This window comes from Piliocolobus tephrosceles, chromosome 4 (genome assembly GCF_002776525.5).
Source record: "Piliocolobus tephrosceles isolate RC106 chromosome 4, ASM277652v3, whole genome shotgun sequence".
NCBI lineage: Eukaryota > Metazoa > Chordata > Mammalia > Primates > Cercopithecidae > Piliocolobus > Piliocolobus tephrosceles.
Window position 1 is genome coordinate 110,014,685 of NC_045437.1, and position 25,469 is coordinate 110,040,153.

The 25,469-nt window shown below is 42.2% G+C and overlaps 1 protein-coding gene and 2 pseudogenes across 1 annotated transcript; all 3 read left to right on the forward strand.

Annotated features, from left to right (window-relative positions):
• Positions 1–443: 443 nt before the first annotated feature.
• Positions 444–781, forward strand: LOC111527312 (annotated as a pseudogene).
• A 6,838-nt stretch (positions 782–7,619) lies between these two features.
• On the forward strand, positions 7,620–24,412 carry BTNL3 (butyrophilin like 3). Its single transcript, XM_023193572.2, has 8 exons — positions 7,620–7,850; positions 11,622–11,969; positions 15,676–15,951; positions 20,345–20,458; positions 21,529–21,549; positions 22,085–22,111; positions 22,400–22,426; positions 23,011–24,412. Exons 1-8 carry the CDS (start codon positions 7,802–7,804, stop codon positions 23,793–23,795), a joined length of 1,647 nt encoding a protein of 548 aa, XP_023049340.1. The 5' UTR covers positions 7,620–7,801; the 3' UTR covers positions 23,796–24,412.
• A 577-nt stretch (positions 24,413–24,989) lies between these two features.
• LOC111527332 lies at positions 24,990–25,089 on the forward strand (annotated as a pseudogene).
• The last annotated feature ends 380 nt before the right edge of the window (positions 25,090–25,469 follow it).

The following is a 25,469-nucleotide window of genomic DNA, read 5'->3' on the forward strand; positions in this document are numbered from 1 at the left end:
GGCTGGACTTTCTCTGGTACCGGGAGAAAGCCAGGGGAAGGCAGGTTTTACCCCTCAGCTGAATTAGTGTTCAGCATTGCATGTTCCAGTTGCAAACAGCAAAGGGCCTCCCAGACTGGAGCTGCGCGAGGAAGAGAGAGACAGAGAAGGGAAGAGGGAGCAAGGGTTGGAGAGTAATATATCAGTTGCGAGTGGTTGGAGGTGGATTCCAAGCCCTGAGGCTTTTGAGAGCCCACAGGGGAGTAGCCCCGGCCACAGTCTCACAGTTCCCTTCAGGGTAGGTTTCCTCCTCATGCAAATTGCTTGAAAAGTGAAGGGAGAGGCTGGGAGAGCTGGGCCTGGTGGCGGGTGGGCCTAAGGCGGCGGTGGCAGCGGCCGGGTGGCAACAGGACACCTGCTAATCGCATCTTTTCCCCACCTCTCACCTCTGCAGAGGGAGCACTATGTCTGCGGAAGAACTGGAGGCAGCCTCCGCGGAGGAGCAGAAGGAAATGGAAGATAAAGTGACTAGTCCAGAGAAAGCTGAAGAAGCAAAATTAAAAGCAAGATATCTTCATCTGGGACAAAAGCCTGGAGGTTCAGATTCCTTAAGGAAACGATTGCAGAAAGGGCAAAAATATTTTGATTCCGGGAATTACACATGGCTAAAGCAAAAATGAAAAGCAAGCAACTTCCTACTGCAGCTCCGGAGAAGACGGAGGTCACTGGTGACCACATTCCTACCCCACAGGACCTTCCTCAACGGAAACCATCCCCTGGTGCTAGCAAGCTGGCCAGCTGATTAAAACAGCTGAACTGCATGAATCTGCTAATTCCCATGATTTCTCCTTAATATGTTACTTACCTACTTTTTATTTTCTTTCATTCATTCAGTCATTTGAGACTGACAGTTTTGCAGGTGGCAGTAGTGTGTGCTGCTATTGTGGAATATACTTGTGTAGAGTTTTTGATTCGTTTAACAGTGCACTGGAGAAGAGGATGTGTTAGAGCAACATTAGTAAACTACTTGGAAATAATTGTTTGTATTACCTAACTCCAAGTGTAGTACTGGTTCTAACAAGTAACAAGCAGTTTTAAAATTTTAATGTTTTGGCTTTCATTACTTCATCTTAATTACAGCTTTGTATGTTACTCTTATTTAATATAATCTCTACTGTATTGATTTCTTCTGTATTTACCTTAAACAGAAGTTTAGGACTACAAGTTAGAAGAAAGGTCACATATTTCAAACGCAACTAGATGGGTCTCCATAAGATTTGTGTCTCTGCTTGAACTTGAATGGCCTTAAACCTGTTTCAGCTTTAACAGTAGAATTTTACTTGGGCAATATTTGCCCATTCTGGTGTAACTTATGTGTCTCTAGTGCTTAGCAGCTGCCGTTGAAGCTAATATTCTTACTCAGTTCTGTAGAGTCAGAATACCCTTTTGTTGTTGACGATGTGAATGAAGTATGCATGTGCATTGACTGTTGAATTCACTTTTGTGCCATTTTTGTAAATATAATAGTTTTGCACAACCTCTCACAAATGTCTGTATTTATTTCACGTATTTAAAAAGCAGATAATGTGCCAACCAGAAGCACAAGAGTTCCTACACAAAACTCTGTAAGTCATTATAGCTTTTGTATCATAAGAGTAGTTTACAATCTCGGGCTTATAGAATACCAAACTGAAATCTTAGTTCAATCTGTCATAGACTTAAGCTTTTCATTTGTTACTAATATCCACGACATTCAGTGGCCTTGTGCAAATAGGATGTGTTGCTTCGGAATAGCTTTTGTCCTATGCAGAACCTTTCATTTTGATATTTATGAAAGTTACAATTCATATAATTTATACAAACTTTTTTTTTTTTTTTTTTTTTTTTTTTTTTTTTTTGAGACGGAGTCTTGCTCTGTCGCCCAGGCTGGAGTGCAGTGGCCGGATCTCAGCTCACCGCAACCTCCGCCTCCTGGGTTCACGTCATTCTCCTGCCTCAGCCTCCCGAGTGGCTGGGACCACAGGCGCCCGCCACCTCGCCCGGCTAATTTTTTGTATTTTTAGTAGAGACGGGGTTTCACCGTGTTAGCCAGGAGGGTCTCGATCTCCTGACCTCGTGATCCGCCCGTCTCAGCCTCCCAAAGTGCTGGGATTACAGGCTTGAGCCACCGCGCCCGGCCTTATACAAACTTTTTAAATGTAGAAACTTTTTACTTCCACACTCAACTTTGGAGACACTAGAGTTAAAGTCTTCAGTACTCTGCATTCCATGCCCCCTGCCACCTGCTTTTCTTCCCCTTTGTTCTTCGAGTCAAATGGTATTGGGTTGTTTGTTCTATAGAGAAACATATCCTTACTCTTTTATATAACACAGTAATGTTGTTTTCCTTCTAATTTCTCAGTTGTTAATCTCTCTCTCTCTCTCTTTTTTTTTTTTTTTTTTTTTTTGAGATTAGGGTCTTGCTCTGTCACCTGAGCTCTAGTGCAGAAGTGCAATCATAGCTCACTGCAACCTTACTCCTAGGCTCAAGTTAACTATTCTTAATCCTTTATTATTACTAATATTCTACAATTGTTTAAATAAAAGGAACTTTATGATGAAACAGTACAGAATACTGGCTCAAGAACCTACATCAAGATGAGCTGAATTTTGGTAAATTATTTTAGGAATTATGACAAGCTAATAGAATTGGGCTTGTGACAATGAGAGGAATTTATATGACGGGTAAAACTTACTCATATTAAAAATGTTTAGCTATTTGCTTCTATAGATGTCCACTTTAATGAAATACCAATTTAGTTTTACTCATGGCTTATCTAGTTAGTAAGAACTTTAACAGACTTTATTGGGACAAGTGTACCACTCTTGTAGGAGGTCCTCTCACAAGCAGTTGTAGTGCCGTGCCATGATACTCAGGATCAGTAGCTTGAGATGTTACTATTTTTCTCTTCACCTTTGACTTGCAGAGAGCCTCCGCTTTTTGGCATCTTTTCTGAATCCTGTTCCCATTAGTGTACCTGCTCTCCTGTGATCCCAAATCGTCGTCAATGGTGCCTCGAACACAGCACCTTCAGTTAAAGGCTGCCTAGTGCTCTGGGGAAAGCTGGCTGATTATCTTCCTGCTCTACTCACCCTAAAATGCATAAAAGCAACATAGTCACTCCTGTGCTCGTTTGTAATTGTAAAGATCAGTTATATATAGATTTGTAATGAGAGCAAGTATATATCATTATAGGATCAATTTAAGAAGTTTAGGCCGGGCGCGGTGGCTCAAGCCTGTAATCCCAGCACTTTGGGAGGCCGAGACGGGCGGATCACGAGGTCAGGAGATCGAGACTATCCTGGCTAACACGGTGAAACCCCGTCTCTACTAAAAAAAATACAAAAAACTAGCCGGGCGAGGTGGTGGGCGCCTGTAGTCCCAGCTACTCGGAGGCTGAAGCAGGAGAATGGCGTAAACCTGGGAGGTGGAGCTTGCAGTGAGCTGAGAACCAGCAACTGCATTCCAGCCCCGGTGACAGAGCGAGACTCCGTCTCAAAAAAAAAAAAAAAAAAAAAGAAGTTTAAAATATCCCAAAGTAGAATTTCTACATCTAGTCTTGTTTTTTTTTTTTTTTTTTTCATGAATATTTGCAAGTGATTACCCTTAACTTCACACATAACAGATTAATCTGGAAGATCAGAGAGGCCACGTTATTCCTGATTGTGACAGAATTGATCCTGTGGTTTGGGTCAAGTAACAAAACATCTGCGTGAGTTTTGTTTGTAAAATACACTATTAATATTTGACCTACCTCAAAACGTGTTGAGGATCTGTGAAATGCTAAGTGCCTAAAATAAAATACTGCTGATTGTCTTTTTACTAAAAGTGAATTTCCTCATTAAGCCAACCTGCCTTCTGTAAGTCACAGTGCTTAAATCTCAGGATTTTTCAGTAGGAGAGACCTGTCGTTAAGGATTTGCAGGTATAATTGCTTAGCCTTCATCACTGGTGATTGGGATAGAGAGGTTTTACATTTTTCTGTTTTCTGTCCTGCCTCAAAGCTCAGTTTATTGGAGACATTTGTAAGCTATTGGATTATCACTTGAATCAAGATTTCGACTAGTGAGCTTAATTGTCCATTTCTTATGATTTCAAAGCTATAGTCTGAGAAATGGCTAATTTTAATAACTGTCCTATCATAAATTAATGTTGGGATAAACTGAAGTTGGAGATAAATACTTCATGAAAACTAACTAAAGTCTGACATAAATTACCTGTTTTACGTCCAATAGCTACTACATTTGATAGAACAGTTTTGAGAAACATTTCATTCTTGAAGGCAGTATCTGACATGGTTCTCAGCAAGTTGGAATAGTAAGGATTGTTGGGTTGTTTTGACGAGTGGAAGCAGCATGTTTGTAGCATACAAGTTATTTAATAATCTTGTGCTGTTGACCTAAAAATATGTCTTAACTCTTCATCAAGGCAAGCCTGGTGAAGCCTTTACTTGTTACTACTTCAACAGTTGGAATTAGTTGCTCTTTTTACTTGATGAAACAAAACTATACCTCTGAATATTTATGGATACTTTTTACAAAATCAGGCTTGTGTTCTTAATCCAAATTAGTAAAGTTTTATGGAAGCTGAAATATAATACAGTAGTCTCCCCTTATCTGCAAGAGATGCATTCCAAGACCCCTAGTGGATGCCTGAAACCTCAGATAGTACTAAACCCTTTCTAGACTATGTTTTTTCAATCTGACAACCAAGGAGGCTACTAAGCGACTAAGGGGCAGGTTGTACACAACCTGTGTGGACAAGCAAGACAAAAGGATGATGCACACCCTGGGCAGGACAGAGCAGGAGGATCATGAGATTTTATCACTCCATGGCTTGTGATTTATTTTATGTTATTATTATTATTAGTTTTTGAGATGTAGTCTCGCTCTATCACCCAGGCTGGAGTACAGTGGTGAGACCTTGGCTCACTGCAGCCTCCGCCCTCTGGGTTCAAGCAATTCTCCTGCCTTGGTCTCCGAGGCAGCTGGGAATGCAGGCGCCCACCACCACACCCAACTAATTTTTGTATTTTTAGTAGAGACAGGGTTTCACCATGTTGGCCAGGCTGGTCTTGAGCTTGTGACCTCAGGTGATCCACCCTCCTCTGCCTCCCAAGGTGCTGAGATTACAGGCATGAGCCACCATGCCCAGCCGGCTTGTGATTTAAAACACAATTTTAAATTGTTTATTTTGGAATTTTTATTTCTGGAATTTTTTATTTCTGGAATTTTCCACATAATATGTTTGGACCAAGGTTGCCTCGGGTAACGAACTACGGAAAGTGAAATTGCAGATAAAGGGGGTTTCTGCTCCTGTGCTCTAAAACTGGTGTTTGGGTGATCGGGAGCAGGTAGCCAATGGGAAGAGCACTTCTGAGTGATAACGAAAGCAGTTTCTTTGGTGGACTTTTCACATTCTCCAATGTTCAAGCATATTTTCCACTTTCCATTTTCTCTTTCACCTTATGTTGCCTCTCCATCCCCCATCCCTGCTTATTTCTTAAGCCCATTGATGGCACTCATTAAATTGTGTTTAGGGCTAATGAATCATTGTTCCTTAATATCCTTTTCAACATGCCACAATTTAGAACCCATTTAAAATGTTCTAAAACAATATCCTAATCTGAGTATTAACTAATTTGAGCCACATTCCCAACACTAACTCAGCACACACTGCCAGTCTTCCCCAATATCTCCTCTCAATTCCCCACCACACTATAAAATTGGAATCAGAAATCTCACTCTCATTGTTCATCTAAGAATAAAAACACGGATTTTAATACTGTTTTACTAGTTTCAGCCTTCTAAGTAGGTAGGCCTCTAGGTATTCTGCAGATCACCAGTGGTCTTGATAGTTATTAATATACATTCATATTATGTTATTTTTCAACCAAATCGCAGTTGGAAAAAAACCTCTTTAATATTATGCCCTTGGATCTGTTACTTCATCACTAATACTTGTGATGCAATAGGACACTTCGCCTGTACTAAAAGGGCCAAGAGTAAATGCCTTGTTTTGTTGTCATAGTTGTTAAACATGTCTATAGAGTTGGCAGTTAATGCTGAATTTGTCAAATAGTCCTTCCAAAATTATACTTGTATTTAAAAAATAAATGGATCAACCTAATTTCTATTGATTTAATTTGCAGTTTTGTCTTATTATTATTATTAAAGTGGCATGTTTTTCAGTGTAGTTTTTCTAAAGTTGATCTCTTTACATTTCAGCTCTTACTGTATGCGGAAATAAAATGACTTGTAATCTTTGATTTTTTTGCATTTGTAGAGGCTTTGTACTTAAGGCAGGATTACATGTTTACAGATTGTGAGAAAAAAAAAGAAAAGTGAAGGGAGAGAAAAGATGGGGCGAGTGGCCCGAGACCTTCAGGATCCAAGAGTTAACTCAGATTAACTCAGATACTTTGTTCAGCCAATTTTCAGACTTCTTTTTTCCTAACATAAGCACTTAAGGATAAGCCTTTCTGTAAGAACTGCCTTACACGCATCATACAGTGCTTTAAATGTAGTGTTTTCATTCTTCTTCTAGTCTAATTACCTTCAACTTCTATTATTAGTCTCTTAGACCCATTAGTTATTTAAAATTGTGTTATTAGCAATTTCTGAGTTCACGGGGTTTCCTTTTTTAAAATTGCTCTTTACCTTCGTTGCCCTTCATAGTGCTCTCCGTGGAAACTGCTTTCGATCTAGTAAGTGCTTATTCTTCGTGCATGTCCCCAGACTTGAAATCGCTGTGTAATCTCTAACTGTGTTTGTCCTGGCTTAGTGCATCTAACGAATGACTGAATGAATGCATCTTTGCCTTACCCCCAGGCCTGAAGCCTCGTCTTGGTCTCTTTCTCAATACCTTGGATCCTTGAAGATCAAGGTCCTGGTTGTTCTGGCAAGTTCAACCCCATCTGGCCTCATGATCAGAGTCCTGTCCCTGAACTCAAGACAAGGGAGGGATGGGCAGAATTTCCTCATGCTGTGCCAGGAAATATGAGTCTCATGGAGCATTGGCTGTGTGCCTGGGCAAATTCACTGCCTCACTGCCCTGTGCTGAGATGATTTCTATCTTTTTTTTTTTTTTTTGGAGATAGAGTGTCACTCTGTCACCAGGTTGGAGGGCAGTGGTGCGATCTGGGCTCACTGCAAACTCCCCCTCCCCAGTTCAAGCGATTCTCTTGCTTCAGCTGCCCAAGTAGGTGGGACTACAGGCGTGTCCCACCACGCCTGGCTAATTTTTGTATTTTTTGTGGAGACAGGGTTTCATCATGTTGGCCAGGATGGTCTTGAGCTCTTGACCTCATGATTCACCTGCCTTGGCTTCTCAAAGTGCTGGGATTACAGGCATGAGCCACTGCACCCGTCCAATCTCTCTTTCAGGGATAGATATTCTCTCTTGCAGCTCTGCCTGCCAGACTAAGCCTGAAAATATCTCTGCATCTGGCATTCCTATGCCACCTATGTGGGGCACAGTCTTGACCCAGAACAAAGTCCCTCCAAGTGCACCCTACTCTCTTTCGATGACCGTTTCCCTGCTCTGAGATAGATGTTTATGACCTGCCAATAAATGCAGTGATTCAAAGTCCAGGGCCCACACTCCTCATTCATACAGCCATATTTAGGGAGGCTCTAGGGAGAAAAGCACAGCTTGACATCAGTTCATGAAGAGCCTCTCCATGGCTCCTGCATCTGAGACAGCTGGCCTGACCTCCAAATCATCCGTCCACCCCTGCTGTCATCTGTTTTCACGGTGTGAGATCAACCCACAGGAATATCCATGGCTTTCGTGCTCATTTTGGTTCTCAGTTTCTACAAGCTAGTGTCAGGTAAGCCTTTCAGTTTGGATGTTGTTTGTCTCCTTCTTGTTGAATAATATTTTGAGTTCATTCATGACAATGATCTCAGCACAGCGAGATGCAGGAATCTTTAGTGCTTGCATTCTCCAGCTTCCCCTGGCCTCAGGCTGGCAACTACCAATGCCAGGAGCTGTGGGAAGCACAGGGCAGCAGGAATTCAGAAGCAGACTCCGTGGGCTGTTTCTCAAGGACATGAGCACTGTGTGCACTATTATAGCAGCCCAGAATAATGGGAGCAGCCCTGGGAGTGGGGAGGGAACACACCGAGAATGCTAAGGTAAATATATTGTTTTCCCCAGTGGGCTGTGGGGCTTAGGCAGGGGAGGTCTCTAATAAAATCCCCAGGTTTTTGACTTGGGTATCTGGGTGGAAGGTGACACTGTTTATGATGTTTGGAGAAAAAGACAATGTGTCCATTTATGCACATGCTGAGTTAGAAACACCTGTGGATATGGGGTAAAGCACCAGACCTTTAAGTGAGGAATAAGTTGGAACCTGGCATATTCTAGGCAGAAATCCACTCTTCTTTCTCCTTCTAGTAACCATCAACACAAAGCCTGGTGTATAGGATATTCAGTAATCCAATAAATTTTGCAGGGAGAGATGGGGACTGGAGTAGAACACTGGGCAGGGAGAGATAGGGACTAGAGTAGAACACTGGATTCTGGGTGGTCAGTGTCAAGCCATAAAAAGTTCATTTGACTGTGCTCACTTTCTGTCTGAAACAGTTCCATCCTGCTATTTGTCTACCTAGGACTGTTTTGCTAAACAAAGCCAAGAAAACAGAAATAAGGGCATCAAAATCCATGTGTGTTGGCCGGGCGCAGTGGCTCACACCTGTAATCCCAGCACTTTGGGAGGCTGAGGTGGGTGGGTCACCTGAGGTCAGGAGATTGAGACTGGCCTGGCCAACATGATGAAACTCTGTCTCTACTAAAAATATAAAAATTAGCTGGGTGCGGTGGCAGGCACCTGTAATCCTAGCTACTCGGGAGGCTGAGGCAGGAGAGTTGCTTAAACCCGGGAGGCGGAGGCTGCAGTGAGCCGAGATCGTGCCACTGCACTCCAGCCTGGGTGACAGAGTGAGACTTTGACTCAAAAAAACAAAAACAAAAACAAAAAACCACAATTCATGTGTGTTACTCACAAGAGAGCCTCCATTTAAGTACATTCTCACCCATTTTCTGACGAGCTTTTCTGTCTGCTTTCTGTTTCTGTGTGAGGCAGCAGGGCATCCTGGAAATGACCTTGGAGGAAGTAAGACTATTTTTAAAACTTTCCTTTTCTCTGCCTATGAGCTTGTGGCTAATAACTTCTATTAGCATCAGTTTTTGCTTATGATGAAATAGAGGTAATAATATCACATCTGTGACATCCTGTGGCTGAAGGGCTACTGTGTGGACTGCAGGAACTTCTGCATGTAGAGCATGCAGCACAGAGCTCCACTGGTGCACAGTATGTTGCAACCACAGACAGTGTTATTCCTTGCTCACGGGAGACGCTGTCAGCAAGACAAATGACAGCAGCAAGGCTGGCCGGAGAAACAGACATGTACTAAAAACTGTTTGCCCAGCTTGAGAGTCTCACGCAGCCTTGAGGGCAGCACTCACAGCAGCCCAGCTGACAGGTTGGTTCCCAAAAACTGATCTAGAGCAACGGCCTTTCTGCAGATGGTTTGTTTAGCAGATCATTCTCAGAAACAAAAGCGACAAGGTGCAAAGAGTAAGGCCAGTGGGAGGAAAGCCATAGAGGGTGCACTAATGAGCAGCTTGCGGTGGTGGCAACTGGGACCCAGTCCCACCGTGTCCTTTAGAGGAACCGTATAGATGACGGCTCAGGATCTTCCCAACATCCACTGCTTCCTGTTCCCCACTGGGTGAGATGTGCCCCCTGGGACCATTAAAATCGCAAACCTTCTTGGCTGCCCTGTGCCTGGGCTGAGTAAGTTCCAAAGGTTGCAAGAAGCCATCAGCAGAGAGGCAGAGACCAGGCTCCAGGGGCGGAGCTGTCAGCAGACAGGGAAATGCCCATCCCACTGCAGGGGGACTCAGGGTTGGGTGGTGAGGAGCAGGGCCTCAGCATCTGCTACACCAGGTCAGCAGCTGGTCAGACATCAGGCGGCAAAATCACACCTAATTTAATAATACTCTTAATACATTTCAGCAAGATTTATAAAATGTACTTAAGCTTAGACATAATTAGTGCTAAAATTAAAAACATCCGCTTATCTGGAAATGAACACATGGGATCCACTTTGCCTCTGATGCACATGCAGACAGCACACACAGGTAGATCCATATACCATAAATGGATACATGTGAATGAATCAAGAGACACTGCCAATCAAAGGGGTGGGTACTTGGAAGGTGAAGGGAGTGGGCCTCCATCATTTGTGATCTCTCTAAGAACTCTAATCATACAGAGTTGTAAGTGTGATTTACATCAGGAAAATTACTTAGTTGACCACAAAACCGAGAAGCAAATGCACAAAGAAAGTAGCACTCATCATTCACGAGCGTACACTCATCTATGGGCTCCCTGTTTGCGGAGCCCATTCTCTGTGCTGGGCATGGGGAATCCTGTGCTGAGGAAAACACACACACTCTGTCCTCATGAAGCTGAGAGTTGTTCAGGGAAGACTCGCAGAAAACAAACAATTATGTCACTTGCAGCAAGATGAAGACAGTTTCAAGTGAAGATCAAGACAAAGCTGTACCAAGAAAATACAAACAAATAAACAAACAAAAAAACAGGTAAGCCATGTTGATAAAGCACTAGAGTCAGGGTGTCCAATCTTTTGGCTTCCCTGGGCCATGTTGAAAGAAGAAGAACTAACACTAACGATAACTAATGAATGAAAAAAATCACAAAAAGTCTTATAATGTTTTAAGAAAGTGTACAAATTTGTATTAGACCATATTCAAAGCCGTCCTGAGCCTCATGCAGCCCACAGGCTGTGGCTTGGACAAGCTTTTGCTAGATGAAGTACTATTCAAGTACGAAATAATAAAGTGGAAAAACAAAATTATTACCTGGAGTAAAAGGTAGGTGTCATGGAAAAGATATGTCACAATGTGAGTGCACTAAAGAGCAAGTCTCTGAAACAAAAACTACAAAATCTCCTCACTGTGTCATACCATGTCCTTCAGAATGTGGCAGAAGTCTACTTAAAAAAAGAAGCCCAAATAAATGTGCCTCAGCAGAGAATATGTATTTCTCTCTTGTATCCATAAAACATTTACAAGATGTAATCATCTATTTGAAGGAAATAAATTTCCCCAAATTGGATATTTTATGGCCACTTACTCCCCTCCTGAGTCATTTAAAAAGGTTTTTAGCATAGAAGATGCAAAGGCGGTGGTGTGAGTGTTCATTAAGCAGCTGGGCAGAGAGCATGTGGAGGCAGATTCTCCTCTAGTCAGGAGGTCTGCATTTGGAAGGTGCTTCTCAGGCCTCTGAATAACTCAGCCCCAGAGACAGGGTTTCCTCATGTTGAATGTGGGAAATATTGATAGCACATACCTCACCTCATCTCACATGAGACGTGTGTGAGAACCGAGTGAAGTAACTGACACGGAAGCATTCTCGCAAGTGTAAGAAGATGTGCAAATCCAAGTCATCAGGTTTAGAAAGAAGACTGATGGATCCCCCACCCCACACTCCACACATCTCCACCCACCAGAGCCCTGAGAAGGACTCAAGTAGATTTTGCTCAGTTATCTGTTGTGTTTCCTCCTATAGGACAGTGGCAAGTGACTGGACCGGGCAAGTTTGTCCAGGCCTCGGTGGGGGAGGACGCAGTGTTCTCCTGCTCCCTCTTTCCTGAGACCAGTGCAGAGGCCATGGAAGTGCGGTTCTTCAGGAATCAGTTCCATGCTGTGGTCCACCTCTACAGAGATGGGGAAGACTGGGAATCTATGCAGATGCCACAGTATCGAGGGAGAACTGAGCTTGTGAAGGACTCCATTGCAAGGGGGCATGTCTCTCTAAGACTAAAAAACATCTCTCCCTTGGACATGGGCCTGTATGGGTGCTGGTTCAGTTCCCAGATGTACGATGAGGAGGCCACCTGGGAGCTGCAGGTGTCAGGTCAGTTGTTTATTTATGACTGAGTTGTCTTGTAAAGTCATGCTACCGTTATCAGCTCTTGAAAGTATTTCAGATAATGAAATAAAACAGATTTTCCAGATTCTGACATGATGTAAAAAGGCTTCAGTGGGCATCCCTGACCTGAGGTTTCTGGAGAAGAGCCTGGCCCTGCCATCACACAGGTGGGGTCATGACAGAGAGACAGTCACCTGCACCAGTCACCACCTGACAGGATACGGAGGAAAGCCACTCCCACCCTGTTGGTGAAATGAGAGTGATGATGCCTGTCCTGTTTCAATTTCTTTTGTTTTCTTCTTTTTTCTTGACTTCTTGTGTGTTACTAAATTTTTTTAGGATTCCATTAGAACTTATTGTTAGTCTTTTTTTAGTATAACATTTTGTCATGTTTTCTTAGGTGCTGTTCTAGTGTTATGATATTCATATGTAATTTGTCACAATCTACTGTATCAACATTTTACCACTTTGAAGTATGGAAACTTCATTTTCATTTAGATCCCTTTAATCTCCACAATTTAAAAATAATACTGCCTTGAATATTTCTTCTATATACATAAGCACTACATCAGATAGTGACTTAATTTCTGTTTAAACCATCATAGGTAATTTTTATTTTTAGTTTTTAGTTTTTAGTTTTCTTTGAGACAGAGTCTTGCCCCATCACCCAGGCTGGAGTGCAGTGGTATGATCTCAGCTCACTGCAACCACCACCTCCCGGATTCATGTGATTCTTGTACCTCAACCTCCTGAGTAGCTCAGATTATAGGCATGCGCCACCACACCCAGCTAATTTTTTTTGTATTTTTAGTAGAGATAGGGTTCTGTCATGTTGGCCAGCTGGTCTCAAACTCCTCGCCTCAAATGATCCCCGGCCTCGGCCTCCCAAAGTGCTGGGATGACAGGTGTGAGCCACAACACCCAGCCCGTATGTGATTGTTAAACACTAATAAAATGGAAAATCTATTGTAGTTTTCCTTAGTCTTCTTTTTCTACTGCTTTTCTTCTTTCCTAATATTCCAAGATTCTTTCTTTTATCATTTCCTTTCTGTTTGAAGAATATCCTCCAGCCATCCTTTTAGGATAGGTCTGCTAGTGACAAATTTTCTTAGTTTCTGTTTATCTGAGAATAAACATGCAAATGATTTCCTCTTTATTTGTGAATAATGGTTTTGCCAGATATACAATTTGTGAAGTTTCCTGATGGTTATTTTCTTTCAGCAGTTGAAAAATGTGCTACTTCTTTCTGGCCTTGAAGATTTCTCATGAAAAATCTGCTGTCATTGGTTTATATATAATGCATCATTTATCTCTGATTGCTTTCAAGATAGTTTTATTTATTTTCAGAAATTTAATTATGATCTATCAAGGCATGAGTTTCTTTGCACTTCTCCTATTTGGTGTGCTCTCAGCTTCTTGAAAGGACTTTCACCTCATTTGATTAGATCGGCCATCATTTCTTTAAATACTCTTTCAGCTCTCTTCACCTCTCCTTCTGGGACTATGATGATATAAATGCTGATATTTTGTTATTGTCTCATAGGTCCTAGAGGATCTGTTTTTCCTCTTTAGAAAAAATCTTTTCCTCTCTCTTCACGCTGGTTAAGTTCCATTGTTGTATCCTGGAGTTCAATAATTTTATTTTCTGTCATCTCCACTCTAGTATTGAAGCTACCCAGTTAGTTTTTGTTTTTGTATTTTTTTCCTTCCAATTTGTTTTTTATAACATCTATGTTTTTTGTGAGTTTTAATTTTTTTGAGATAATTCATAATTGCTTTTTGAAACACTTTAATAATAGCTATTCTTGTCGGTCTTGGCAGTCACATGATTGCCTATTTTCATTCAAGTTGATATCTAATTGGTTCTTGGTGTGTGATGGGTAATTTTTAGTTGAAATCTAAATGGTTTAGTTATTGTAAGACACTCTAGACCCTATGTAAAGCTTCTGTTTTGCAGGCAGTCACCATGTTTAGATTTATGACTCAGGTCCTAGTCTATTTTTGGTGGTTGTGGCTCCAAATACAATTTAATTTTCAGAGACTTTACTGTATTATTTTGGTCTGCTTTGCTTATCTGATGTCCCTGGAGATTCTGATCATCTTTTCTAGTACCGACTGTGGCAGTAAAAGGTGTTTCCCCATGTTGCTCCCCAGTGTTTCTTGTGAGAGAGGTGATCATCTGGCATAGTGGGACAAAGAACTCTTCCCCTGGCCTCCAGTCAATGGGGCTCATGGTCAATTCTTCTGCCAGCACCACTTTGCATATCTTGTACTTTCAGCCATTTAGGGGTGGAAAGATTCCCATCGGGCCACTTACTTCTGCTGGAGGTGGGAGTCGGGGAGTGGTCATAGGATGCTCAGCTGCTGTGGTTTTTCTCTAGTCCTGGGGTCCCTAGTCAGTCCTCCTTAGTCTTTCCACTTTTCACAATGCACCTATGCTTGCCTCATTTCCAGGGTTTATAATTTTACTTAGAGAAAGGAGCAAGGAAGATAAGTCTACATCATCTTACTTGAGCCCCCTTCCTTGGTGCTTATACCATCATCATTCTTTCATTAATTTATTGACTGACAAACATTTATTATGCTCCATGCATTGATCCAGACCCTGGGGAATGGCAGAGAACAGCACTCAGAGAGAAAGTTCTGTTTGGAGTGGTTAAAAGGCAATATCAAATCATCAAATTGAAGTCAACCACATAAGGGGTACTCTCCCACATTTCCCAAGTCACAAATCTGGATGTCACAATAAACCCTTCCTTGATGTTCAGTCCTATTGAATCAACCTCTCAAATAGATTCTGCATCTGCAGTTCCCCTTCTCAAAGCCCTCCTCCTCCCCAGCCCTTCTTTTCTCTCACTGGAGTCACTTCAGTAGTTGCACAGCGGGTCACTCTCCTCCAGAGTGTTCTCTGTGGTCCCTCCTCCATGCTGCTGTCTGGAGACCTCTCTAAGATACAGGTCTTGCCATAACTCCCACCTGCTGGAGGCTGGTAAGAGCTCTACTGATCTACAGTTCTTAAAGTGGCTGTGGGCAAGTCCACATTGCTCAGGTCAGTGAATGTATGACCTCCATGGCTTGCCGTGTGCCTTTTTCAGACCTTGTGTCACACCCCTACTCTCTTATACATCATTATCTGGAATACAAATACTCATGAGTCCTTCAAATCACTGTGGCATGTTAACTTTTCACATTGTGGTTTGCACTTGCCTCTTTTTGTCTAAAATGCTTCCCCTCTCCCCAACCTGACCACAACAAAACTCCTATTTTCTGACACAGAAGGGTCCAAATGTCATCTCCAGGAAGCTGTGACGTTCCCTGACAGTTATGCACTCTTCTCTGTGCTAACCTGACCATGCTTTCATAGTTGCATTTCACTATGAAATGTATTTTATACAGTTTCCTCACTATTTGGTCAATGAGTTTCTCATTAGAAGGGGCTGTGTCTTATGCACTGCATCCTATTTCATACTTAGGAATATCCAGGCATACATAGTGGTTCCTAAATAAATGCTGAATGAACATAGACCACGGAAAGTCTTGCAGTAGTATTATGAGTGGATGTGTGTGTAAGAGAGAGAGAGAGAAGGATGTGTGTGTGTTGTTATGGGTACAGCCTTGATGAACCAGACTCAAAATAGCTGTAAGCTTGAAATTTGGTCTTCACTTTCATCTTTCCCTGTTTTCTTCCCAGCACTGGGCTCACTTCCTCTTATTTCCATCGTGGGATATGTTGACGGAGGTATCCAGTTACTCTGCCTGTCCTCAGGCTGGTTCCCACAGCCCACAGTCAAGTGGAAAGGTCCACAAGGACAGGATTTATCTTCAGACTCCAGAGCAAATGCAGACGGGCACAGCCTGTATGATGTGGAGACCTCCATTATAGTCCAGGAAAATGCTGGGAGCATATTGTGTTCCATCCACCTTGCTGAGCAGAACCACGAGGTGGAATCCAAGGTATTGATAGGAGGTGAGTGGGGAGAAGGAGGAGCAAGGAATGGGTGTGTGCATAGGCAAGCCAGGGTAGAGCAGCAGCTTGTGTCTGGATTGCTGTGTAGTCCCACCCAGCTTCAGTGATTTGTTTTGAGAGTCCAAGATTGATGAGGTATAAAAAACAAAACCAAACATTTGATGAGGCAGAAGTAGAATTGTGTACAATTCCAAGGCAGTAGAATTAAGTATTTTCTTCACCACACAATATCCCAATGGTGCAACACTCACAACTCAACACACACAAAACTGAAGGAAATTAACTCCAGGACTAAGAAAATAATTGTTTCTTCAGTTTGAGAAAACATCATTGCTCCTTCATGAAGCAGAATAAAAACGTAGAAAATTTCAGAAAGGATTTACAAATAGTAGGAAAATGTACATAAACTAAAATGTTTCCAGAATCACACTCAATGTAAAAGGATTTAATTTGCCAGTTAAAAGACAAAGAATCTCAGACTGGATTTAAAAATCTCATTGCTTGAACCCGGGAGGCAGAGGTTGCAGTGAGCCGAGATGGCACCACTGTGCTCCAGCCTGGGTGGCGGAGCAAGACTCCATCTCAAAAACATAAAAATAAAAATAAAAATAAAAATAAATAAATAATAAAAATCTCAATTGCAATTCATAAGAGGAAAAATGTAGCACATATGACCTATTCATTGAAAATAAAAAATACTAGAGAAATATTAATCAAGAAGAATCCAACAGATATATTAGTGTCAAGAAAAGGAAGACATGGTTTTAAGAAAAAGGACATTAGGAATAGAGTTATTTCAAAAACATAAGTTCACTCAGTATAAGAATATGAAAATTTTAAATATATATGTACCTGATACATGTAAAATATAAAAAGAAAATATCAACAGAAATATAAGAAAAAAGATCATACTTCAAGTTCTAAAATTTATTAAATAAGTAGACAAAATGAGTAAGAATATATAATATTTGAAGTAAAAATTAATAAGCCTGAAATAACATATTTTTGGAGAAGGATTCCAGGTTTGTAGAATACACATGAATTTTTACCACACTTGGAACTTTTATAAAATTTTATCAGATATAAACACATAAAATGGTTTTCAGAAAATTTTCAAACATTGATCTCATGCACACAAAATTCTCTAATCATAATTTAATAAAGTTAAATGACCATAGCAAATGATAGTTTAAATTCTTAAGTGTTTGAAAAATTTTTAAACATAAAAATAACTGAGAAATTGAAGAAAGCATAGTGATAGGTAGAAAATTCTTAAAACTGAATGATAATAAAATTACAATCTATCATAATGTGTAAAATGGAACTAATATGGTTTTCTGAGTCAAAATTTTATCCGGCCAGGTGTGGTGGCTCACGCCTGTAATCCCAGTGCTTTGGGAGACCAAGGCGGGTGGATCACCTGAGGTCAAGAGTTCAAGACCAGCCTGGCCAAAATGGTGAAAGCCTGTCTCTACTAAAACTTCAAAAATTAGCCGGGTGTGGTGGCGGGCACCTGTAATCCCAGCTACCCGGGAAGCTGAGGCAAAAGAATCGCTTGAACCTGGGAAGTGGAGGTTGCAGTAAGCCGAGATCATGCCACTGCACTCCAGCCTGGGGGACAGAGCAAGACTCCATCTCAACAACAACAAAAAAATTATATCCTTAAATCCTTAAATGTTCTTATTAGCATGAAATAGCTGAATATTGATATTAGGCATCAATATATATTTCAGAAAACAGCAAAAGAAAGTGGAAGAAATCCTAAAGATATAGAAATACGGAAATATTAATACAAATAGTGCAGATTAATATATCTAAAGTTAGATGGTTCAAAGTGTTATTAAAATAGATAAACTGGCAACATCAGTTAAGAATAAAAGAGAAACAGCACAATTAAATAATGCAGGAAATAACAAGAAGGCACAACTAAAGATTTAGTAGAGATTTATAAGATAAACTGCTTTGAATAACTTTTTCCTTTTCTACTGAATGTGATGAAGTGAAAGTTTTCATAGAAAAATGTAAAATACAGACCAGGTGCAGTGGCTCACGCCTGTAGTCCCAGCACTCTGGAAGGCTGAAGCAGGCAGATTGCTTGAGGTCAGGAGTTCGAGACCAGCCTGCCCAACATGGCAAAACCCCACCTCTACTAAAAATACAAAAATTAAGTGGGCATGGTGGTGTGTGTCTGTAATCCCAGCTACTCGGGAGGCTGAGGCATGAGAATCACTTGAATCCAGGAGGCAGAGATTGCAGAGAGCTGAGATCACCCCACTGCACTCCAGCCTGGGGGACAGAGTGAGACTCTGTCTCAAAAATTTTTTAAAAAGAAGACAAATATAAAATACAAAATCCGAAGGAAAGATAGACTACCTGACTAATTTGTAACCACGAAAGAAGTGGAGTCAGCATCTAAAAGTCTTCCCACAAGGAAGACACAAGGGCCACATTGTTTTATATGCAAAGTCTACCAAATATGCAAGAAAAGAGAAAATGTATCTTTCAGAAAGTCATCCAGAAAGCAGAAAAATAGGAAATATTAAACTAATTTTATTGAGTCAACATAATTTTGGCACCATAACAGACATGGGCAACTCGAAAAAGGAAAAATTTTTACCAACATTATTCATAATTGAAAATGTAAAAATCGTACCAAAAATTTTGCAAGTAGAAAAGTCCACAAAAACATATCTTATGACCAAACTTATCCTGGAAAAAAATGTTAAGTCAACATGGGAACATATATTAATGTAATTATTTCCATAATTAGTTAAAAGAGATAAACTATAATTTTCTTAGTAGACATAAATAAAACATAGATAACTTTCAACATCTATTCATCATGATTTCAACACTTGCAAATCTAGAAATAGAAGAAAACTTTTTATCAATCTAGAAATAGGAGAGACCTTGCTTAATCGGATAAAAAGATATCTAAAGATACTTGCAGCAAACATCATACAAAATAGTAAGCCACTTAATTTTTTAAATACACACAGAAAACATACCTAATGTGTCATTTAAAATCATAACATAAGGAGATTGCATTAAACACTTCTGTTCCATATTATATTAGAGTACTGTTACTATTAGCAGTCACTTCAATAATGGAAGAAAATGTAAAAGTTACAACTTTTAGAAAGAAAAAAATAAAATGGCCATTGTTCACAGTCTATATGATTATATAAATGGAAAATTGAGGAAAATTTACAGACAAATTCTTTCAACTCATAAAAGAACCCATCGTGTTCATGAAAAATGAGATGAATAAACAAAATCAATTGCATTAGTAAACACCAGCAAAGGAAGAAAAACACATGCCATGTACAATAACAATAACAAAATGTTAACCAGGAATAAGTCTAATAAAATGTTTACAAAATCTTATTGAAGGGTATCACAAAACTGCATTAACAGACACTAATGAAAACTAAAATAAGAGAACAAATATAACACCTTTCAGATAAGAAGATGCATATTTTTAAAGATATCAGTTCTCCTACAATCGCTATACAGATTCAATACAATTCCATAGAAAAATTTCAGCACTTTTTTGTTTGTTTTTTGAGACGAGCTGTCACTCTGTCGCCCATGCTTGAGTAGAGTGTTGCAATCATGGCTCACTGCGACCTCAACTTCCCATGCTCAAGCAATCCTCCCACCTCAGCCTCCCAAGTAGCTGGGACCACAGGTGTGCACCACCTTGCCTGGCTAATATTTTTTAATTTTAAATATTTTTAGAGATGGGGATCTCACTTTGTTGCCTAGACTAGTCTCAAACTCCTGTCCTTAAGAAATCCTCCCACCTTGGCCTCCCAAACTGTTAAGAGTTTTCTTAAAGCCTAACAAGTCAATTCCAAAATTTATGTGGCAAAACAAATAGCCAAGAAGTGCTAAGATACAGTGGAATTAAGAGCAAGCTAAGAAGCTTAGTCTTATCTCAGAGACGTATCCCAAAGCTTTGAAGATTAAGCCAATTAAAAGTATTGGCACAGAGATAACTCTATGGATCAACGGGAAAGAACAGAAAGCCCAGAAACAAATCCAGGCTTGAACAGAAGCTGGAGGTGCACAGAGGTGACCTCGCATGTGTGGCAGTGTGTAAAGCAAGGTCCACCCAATAAACATTGCCAGCACAGTCAATACCTGCTTAGAAGAAGATGACATTGAACTTCTGCCTCATTACACACACACACACACACGCACACCCACGTGAATATATATATAAAATCCAGATGGATCAAGACTTATACAGAAATGCAACGCTTTAAATCTGTAGAAGAAATTAGAGAAAAATGTTTTCATCTTGGGGTACTGGGAGATTCCTTAAATGGGCGTGAAATTGTCTCACCTGCTTAGTAATCACTAAGGGGTCTGTGGGACTGTTTTTCAGAGAGGTTTTTCCAGCCCCCACCTTGGCGCCTGGTCTCTGTGTTACTCGGATTACTCTGTGGTGGCCTGTGTGTTGTTGTAATGGGGATGACAATTGTTTTCTTCAAATCCAAAGGTAAGTGAGAGAGAGAAGGACGGGCCCATACCTTCTTCAGTGGAGCTGGTGTCAGGCTGCCCTCACACACCTCCGGGCTCTGTTGTTCCAGCCCTAGACCCCCAGGGTCCACCACCTGAGGCACAGGGAACCCAGGCTTCAGCCTCCTCTGTGCTGGCCTGAAATGGCTCCTTCAGAAAATGCCAGCCTCTGCCAACCCCTTTCTACTTTACATGGAGCACAGGATAAGCAGATAATTGATTTTCAGTACAAAAAGAGTTCACATAAATTCCTACAAACAGGCTGAGTGAGTTGGCTCGTGTCTGTAATCCTAGCACTTTGGGAGGCCGACGTGGGAGGATCATTTGAGGCCAGGAGTGTAAGACCATCCTGGGCAACATGGCGAGAACTCCTCTCTACAAAAAAATTTCACAAAATAAAATAAAATAATTAGCCGGGTGTGGTGGTTCATGACTGTGGTACCAGCTACTCAGGAGGTTGAGATGGGAGGCTGGCTTGAGCACAGGAGGTCAAGGCTTTAGTGAGCCATGTTCGCACCACTGCACACCAGCCTGGGCAACAGAGTGAGACCCTGACTCTAAAAATAAATAAATTTCTACTAGCTACAACAAGAGTCTTATAAGAAAATTGCAGGGTAGTTGCAAAGACTTCATAAAAGAGGAAATAAAACTCACTGACTGAGATAAAATGATAATCTCAATAAGAGTCTTCACCCCAGAACAAATTTCCTCCTTGGTAGTGACACTTCCCCCTGGGGATGAGGCTGCCCCCGCTTCCCCTCCCAGCCACCTTCTCCCATCTCCATCCCCCCGCCTCCCCTCCCAGTCGACTTCTCCCATTTCCATCCCCACTTGTTGTTCCTCTCCTTAGCATGAACCTTCCCGATCTCTTGCTCCCCCCAAGACAGCTACACTCCGTGCAGGGGCTGCGGAGATGAGCACATGTAAGTGTTCTAGGAGAGGCCCTGCCCTTCACACCTGCAGCTTGTCCCACCTGTGCAAGCAGCCAGGGTCATGTTTGTACCTTGCACACTCCTGTGTCCACCACTGAATATACTGTTTCTGTTTCAGGGAAAATCCAGGCAGAATTGGGTAAGTGTGTGTCACGTCCTGAGCCTCCCACACATGGTTCTCCCGGGTCCCTCCCTGATCCACAGCGTGAGCCTCTGGAGACCCCGGCTCCAGGTTGGACAGGAAGTACCAGCAGGTGGAGGAGAGCAGCTGCCTCGCTGTCTCCACCCACTGCTAATGAGGTGCCCCTCAGATATCTGGAGGGCTTAGGATAGGCCTCAGGGCCTGGAAGTCCCCGTCTGTGCCTGTTGCCCATTGGTCCGCTGTGTGTGTGGTGGGGGGAGGTGTTGATCACGAGCTCTGAGGGTGTGTGGACCACAGGGAGGAACCTGAGAAAAATTGGTGGGTGATCCTCAACCTCCCTGGCCTGATGCTTTGAGACTTTACCCAGTCCTGTGTCAACCGCCAAATCGTCTGCTTTTTGTTTGGTGGAAACTGCAGGATAAACTGGGTGAGAGCGTTATCACATGCAGGGCTTTCCTCCCACACTCCCCTTGGGACCCCACTCTGTGATGTCAGCCTCTTATGTGTGTTTCTTTTTTTCTTTTTGTTTCAGACTTGGGGAAGATATACAAACAGGCAGGTGAGAGACTCTCCTCCCTCAACTTATTCTCTCTTCCAAGTTCCTCATTTATGGATTTTTATATCCTGAGGCCCATGGGTCCCTGCAGAACCAAGTTTGTGATGGGGACCCTGAATTGTCTAGATTCTGGGGGAGGTGCATTTTGTAGAGAAGCCCCATAGCCTTCTTCAGATCTCTTGAGAGTGCCCATGACACTCACAAAGGTCCTAATCCTTGGTCTCTCCCTTCTCCCTGTGTCCTGTTCCCCACGGGAGTGCTGAACTGCCTGTTCTGTCTGCTTGCTTTCAGAATTGAGAGATGCCCGGAAACACGCAGGTACCGATGCCTGAGAGGGTAACAGTGGGCATGGAGTAGGAAGATGACTAGTGACAAATATGGAGCCCACCCGGCTTGCAGACAGCAAATCTGTGATGTGCCAATCCACCCCAGGGTGCCGCTGCCTCTAAATACACTTCTTGGCCCAGGACTTGGAAGGAAAAGCATAGGGACTGGGTCAGCTCGGAGGGGTCACAGGCAAGACGCCAGGGAACTGAGGGCACCAGTAGCTGGCTTCCAGGGGTCTGTGCTAAGGCGAAAGAAGTGAAGTCAGCAGAAATGGGTGGGTGGAAGGAAGGTGAATCCTGGAGTCACTCAAGGTCTCACAAAGTCAAATATGGGCTTACCTGGGAGTGCAGTGGTTGGGCTGGGTGATATAGAGGAGTTGAACCTCTGGTGGTTGAGTATCTCCAAGCATCAGTGAGGCACAGGAGCCGCCCTGGAGAAGAGACGTGGCTCGGGGGATAGTGGGACTGGCCGGATCCTACCCGGAGCCAGTCTGCAGTGGGAGGGTCGACCTCTTATTCCAGCCCAGATTTCCTCTTCAGTAACTCACGCTTCCTCTCTCCCCCACCGCACCCCAGTGGAGGTGACTCTGGACCCAGAGACGGCTCACCCACAGCTCTGCGTTTCTGATCTGAAAACTGTAACCCATAGAAAAGCTCCCCAGAACGTGCCTTACTCTACGAAGAGATTCACAAGGAAGAGTGTGGTGGCTTCTCAGGGTTTCCAGGCAGGGAAACATTACTGGGAGGTGGATGTGGGACACAATGTAGGGTGGTATGTGGGAGTGTGCCGGGACGACGCAGACAGGAGGAAGGACTCTGTGATTTTGTCTCCCAATCATGGGTACTGGGTCTTCGGACGGATGACAGACTATTTGTATTTCACATTCAATCCCTATTTTATCAACCTCTCCCCCAGCACCCCGCCTACACGAGTAGGGGTCTTACTGGACTATGAGGGTGGGAAAATCTCCTTTTTCAATATAAATGACCAGTCCTGCATTTGTACCCTGACATGTCAGTTTGAAGGCTTCTTGAGACCCTATATCCAGCATGTGATCTATGAAGAGAAAATGGGCACTCCCATATTCCTATGTCCAGTGTCCTGGGATCAGAGAGAGAAGACCCTGCTTAAAGGGCCCGACACCGCAGACCCAGACACAGCCAAGGGAGAGTGCTCCCCACAGGCGACCCCAGCTTCCTCTCCGAAGCCTGCGCACAGGAAGTCATACCTCCCATTCTTCAGGGTGCTGAGGTTCTTCTCTCCTAAGCCCGGCAGCGGCAGCAGCTTCCAGATGAGGGAGGATTGGCCTGTCCCTGTGGGAGTCAGAAGCCATGGCTGCCCTGAAGTGGGGATGGAATAGACTCACGTAAGATTTACTTTGTGAAAACTCCATCCAGCTAAGTGATCTTGAACAAGTCACAACCTCCCAGGCTCCTCACTTGTTAGTCAGGAATAGTGATTCCCACCTCACAGGTCCTCACAGGTAAAGATTAAAGAGACGATGAATGTGAATCCTGCTTGCAGGTTTGATGGCACAGTGTTTGCTAATGATGTGTTTTTACATTATACATTTTCCCACCATAAACTCTGTTTGCTTATTCCACATTAATTTACTTTTCTTTATACCAAATCGCCCATGGAATAGTTACTGAACACCTGCTATGTGAGGCTCAAAGAATAATGAGGAGGGAGGATTTTTCACTGATTCTATAAGCCCAGCATTACCTGATACCAAAACCAGGCAAAGAAAACAGAAGAAGAGGAAGGAAAACTACAGGTCCATATCCCTCATTAACAGAGACACAAAAATTCTAAATAAAATTTTAGCAAATTAAACTAAACAATTTAGTTAAAGATGACATATAACTACTCAGCGTGGTTTGTCCCACAAATGCAGGGTTGGTTTAATATTTAAATATCAACCCTGCATGAAACCCTGTAATTCAGCACATTAATAAAGTAAAAAAGAAAACCATATGATCATTTCAATAGATACAGAACAAAAGTTTTATAAAGCCACCATCATTACTGATAAAACCTGTCAACAAAGAAGATATACAGATGAAAAATAAGCACATGAAGAGACACTCAATGTCATTAAATATTAAGGAAATGCAAAGTAAAACCACAACAACATACCATTATCATCTATTAGAGTGGCTAAAATGACAAAGACTGACCATAGCAAGCACTGGTGAGGATGTAGAAGGAGGGAAACTCTCATGCACTGCTCATGGGAATGTCAAATAACGTAGTCACTTTGGAAAACAGTTCAGTAGTTTCCTTAAAAGTTAAACAGTCACTAACCATATGATCCAGCATGGCTGGATCTATTTTTTTTAGATCTAATTATTTTTCCAAGAGAAAAGGAAATATGTGAATGTTCATAACAGCTTTATTTGTAACAGCCAAAATTTGAAAACAACACAAAGCTCACTAGTTGATGAACAAATTATGATATATCCATGCATATAAAGTGCTACTCAGAAACAAAAAAGAATAAGCTATTTTATACACACAAAATCATTAAATCTCACAGGAATTATTCCAAGTAGTGCTTGCTTCGGCAGCACGTTTACTAAAACTGGAATGATACAGAGATTAGGCCCCTGCACAAGGAGGACGTGCAAATCCATGAAGTGTTCCATAGTTAAATTTAATTTTATGATAAAGAAAAACATTGGAAGGATCTGGCAAGATGTCTGAATAGGAACAGCTCCTGCTTGCAGCTCCCAGCAAGACCAATGCAGAAGGCAGGTGATTTCTGCATTTCCAACTGAGGTACCCTGTTCATCTCATGAGGACTGGTTAGGCGGTGAGTGCAGCCCATGGAGTGCAAGCAGAAGCAAGGTGGGGCGTTGCCTCACCCAGGAAGTGCAAGGAGTGGGGGACCTCCCTCCGGGCCTCCCTCCGCCAGCCAAGGGAAGCTGTGAGGGAGTGTGCTATCTGGCCCAGACACTACGCTTTTCCCACAATTTTTGCAATCCACAGAACAGGAGAGTTCCTCATGTGCCTATACCACCAGGGCTCTGGG